Source organism: Anneissia japonica, unplaced genomic scaffold (assembly GCF_011630105.1).
Source record: "Anneissia japonica isolate Jap-2015-1 unplaced genomic scaffold, ASM1163010v1 scaffold624_len94709_cov209, whole genome shotgun sequence".
In the NCBI taxonomy this organism is placed as follows: domain Eukaryota; kingdom Metazoa; phylum Echinodermata; class Crinoidea; order Comatulida; family Comatulidae; genus Anneissia; species Anneissia japonica.
Genome location: NW_022736825.1, coordinates 50177 through 53817, shown reverse-complemented (window position 1 = coordinate 53817; position 3641 = coordinate 50177). Strand labels below are relative to the sequence as shown.

At 32.1% G+C, this 3641-nt stretch overlaps 1 protein-coding gene across 1 annotated transcript in view; it reads right to left on the bottom strand.

Annotated features, from left to right (window-relative positions):
• LOC117116935 (hyalin-like) overlaps positions 1–3641 on the bottom strand; it is a 14417-nt gene that overhangs the window by 4776 nt on the left and 6000 nt on the right. Inside the window, exons 2-6 of the mRNA XM_033261073.1 lie at positions 3099–3341; positions 2680–2916; positions 1667–1909; positions 1335–1571; positions 220–465 (exon numbers count right to left, since the gene is read on the bottom strand). Coding sequence (XP_033116964.1) covers positions 220–465; positions 1335–1571; positions 1667–1909; positions 2680–2916; positions 3099–3341 — 1206 coding nt within the window. The remainder of the gene's footprint in view (positions 1–219; positions 466–1334; positions 1572–1666; positions 1910–2679; positions 2917–3098; positions 3342–3641) is intronic.

Sequence of the window (3641 nt, the reverse complement as noted above, 5' to 3'; positions counted from 1 at the left end):
GCTATATACTGCATTGAGCACTCTTGTCTACATGATCTGGTTTAAGCCAACCACGCAGATTATATATATATATTTTTATATATATATATATATATATATAACTTAACTTATATATATATATATATATTATATATATATATATATATCTAAATTAAGCCATAAAATGAATAAATCTTTTAATGTATCAATAAGAAATATAATTAAAATAGCATGCTGTACCTTTAACATCAATGATAAAAACACATTCATTCTGATTTCCATAGCAATCTACTGCTTTAAAAAAAACTTCAGTAACTCCAATGCCAAATTCGGTGCCATTTGTGGCATTGTAATACTCAATAGTCTCATCTCCACAACAGTTATCAGTAGCGATGGCAGAGGTCCATGACACTGCGGCGGTATTAACACCTTCATCAGTATCAACAGTAATATTGTCTGGACATATCAGGTCAGGAGAAGTCACATCTATTAAATAATGAAAGGTGGTTACAAATAATATGTATAGGTTATTCTATTCAATATCCTAAGGCAACGGAATTAGAGCGAGATGTGTGACAGTGTATAAAAGAGCTTGCCACATGGGAGTGGAAAAAGATGGGATGGACAAAATAATTTGTTGTCACAAAACGTATGGTAAAACCAGAAAGAACCATGTGGCATGGTGGTGTACTGAATGTGGGTGCGGAGCATTGGAGTTTAATATGTGTGGTACGCAGATGGGAAATTTTATGAAGATAGCGTGCGTAATCTTGTATGACTATCTTCAATTTGTTGTAGAATTTTGGACACTGCCAAAAGTTGGGGAGAGCTAGCCACGCTTATTGTAATAGACACAGGAATTGTCACACTTTACAGTAGGCGCACATTTTGTGACAGAACATGTAGTGTGATAGCCTAGCACATTGACATAGACTACACTAGGAAAACATGTGAACACTTTTCAAACCCTGAAAGTAAGAGCCACTCACTTCCAAACCACAGTTTGTAACACGTAACGTACGCAGATCAAACCAGAGCGTAGACAACTTTTATAAGTAAAGAACGTAGTATCAAGAGTCACAAACTGTGTGAATCTCAGTGAACACGTCATCAAAGCGACGTCACAACAAGCTTCATTATTTCTCATTTTGGCCTCATCGTATGTTTGGCTGCGTCCCTTACATAAGAAAACTTTAGTAAGAGAACGATGTCCCACATACTGCGAAATACAGCTAAGTCGCAAAAGACATTGGGTCGTTTTTGTGTATTTTGTTAAATGTTGATACATTGTCTCTAGTATTATAATACGACTTGGAAATAACATTTCTAAATATATATACATCAAAAATACATACCAAAAATGTAAACATTGAAGGAGCAATTGCCAATGTTTCCTGCCATGTCGGTTGCATTACAGGTTACTGTGTAGTTTTCCAATGGAAAAATACCTTCAGTCGGGTTACAGAACACAGTTAAATCACTATCATAATTATCTCTTGCTGTTACTTCAGTCCAAGTTACATTGGAAGTGCAATTGTCATCAGCATCAAATTTGACATTTTGTGAACAGTTTAAAACAGGAGCTTCGCAATCTGAACATCAATAAAATAATTTTTTTTTTTAATGAACGATTTCTAAGTGGTATAACTGAATAATCTGAACAAACGAAAACAAATATTGTCATTACCAAACACCATTATAGTAAAATTGCATAATGCGGAGTTGTCATTACAGTCAGTGGCTATGTATGTTACTACATTTTCGCCAATTTCAAATTCATCTCCTGATGTGTAATCTGACGTTGTGTTTACATTGTCACAACAGTTGTCAGTTGCGTTGATGAGTTCCCAAGTGACAGATGCTGCTATAGAACCAGTTTCAGCACAAACTTCTATGTCAGCTGGGCAATTTATGACAGGATCTTCATCATCTGGTTAATTAAAAAATTATTGATTGATTGAAATACAGTATAATATTATTTTTGTAATATATACTTATAAATTCTAATATTAACATACTTTTATCTAAATAAATGTAAATATTCTAATAATTTTGTAAATTTTACAATACTTCATCTTTAATTTTTTTTGTTTAATTTTAGAATTAATACCCTATGTTTGCTATTACTACTACTACTACTACTACTACTACTACTACTACTACTACTACTACTACTACTACTACTACTAATAATAATAATAATAATAATAATAGAGGTCTCCCTCCAAATAAAGACCACTTTTGGGACTGGTGCTTCTCTGTTCTTTAGCACCTTTGGTCGCTATTTAGATTAATAAGGATAAAAGACATTTGTCAATTTGAGATCTCAGATAAGTGGTCATTAATTAGAGGGGTCTTTAATTAGAGGAAGCCATGTAAACTTTACAATACTTCATCTTTCATTTTATAAATTAATTTTAGAATTAATACCCTATTTTTGCTATTACTAATAATAATAATAATAATAATAATAATAATAATAATAATAATTAATAATAATAATAATAAAAATAAAAATAATAATAATAATAATAATTAAAGACCACTTTTGGGACCGGTGATTCTCTTGTCTTTAGCAATTTCGGTCGCTATTTTGATTAATAAAGATAAAATATATTTGTCAATTTGGGATTTATAAACTCTTCTCAATATATTTTATTTTGTTAATAATAATTATACGCCAATCAGAATATGACTTACCATAAATAGCAATGGTAAATGTACAATTGCCAATGTTATCATAATTGTCAGTGGCATTACATGTTACAACAGTGCTGACATCATAAAATGTGCTTTCTATATGATCACATACTGGTGTGAAAGAGTCTCCAGAGTTGTCTGTAACATAGGGTGCTGTCCAGGTGACATTTACCCAGCAGTTCCCGTCACCTGTTATGTTTTGGCTGGGTGGACATTCAATATCCGGAGGCTCGCAATCTAATTATAATCCATAAAATGCTGTCAGTGCAACATATTACATTCATTTGTAAAATTAAGTGGCTTAACTACAGAATATGTTTTTATTATTATTTCAAATGTTCTTGTAAACAATCAAACTTATTTTTAAATACTGATAAGTACGTTTAATGATGTTAATTATTTGAAAATGTTTCTGGTACCTTTAACTTCAACAGTAAATTGACAGAAACCAACATTCCCATTACAATCTGTTGCTTCATATCCTACTGTGTATACACCAAGTGTCAGAGAATTTCCGCTAGTGTAGTTAGTAGTTATGGTGACATCACTGCAGCAGTTGTCAGGTGCATTGGCTGGTTCCCAGGTGGCATCGACTGAATCTGTTCCTAGGTCCGTGCACACCTCAATGTCAGCTGGGCAAGTCACATTAGGGGCTGTCTTATCTGTACAATGAATAAAATATAATCATACAGATATTTCAATGACAAAAAATATCAAAACATGTGTGGGTGTGGGTGTGCGTATGTTTGTGTTTGTGTGTGTGTGTGTGTGTAAGTATTCATGTTCCTATATATATTTGAGCACTGTATTATTATCTATTTGTATCATTATTTGTGTTTCCAGTTTCTAAGCAGATGCTGCACTGATGAGTCCTTAAAGAACGAAACAATGTTGTATACAGATTTGATTAAACTTATTGATTTGATTAAATATATATATATATATATATATATATATATATA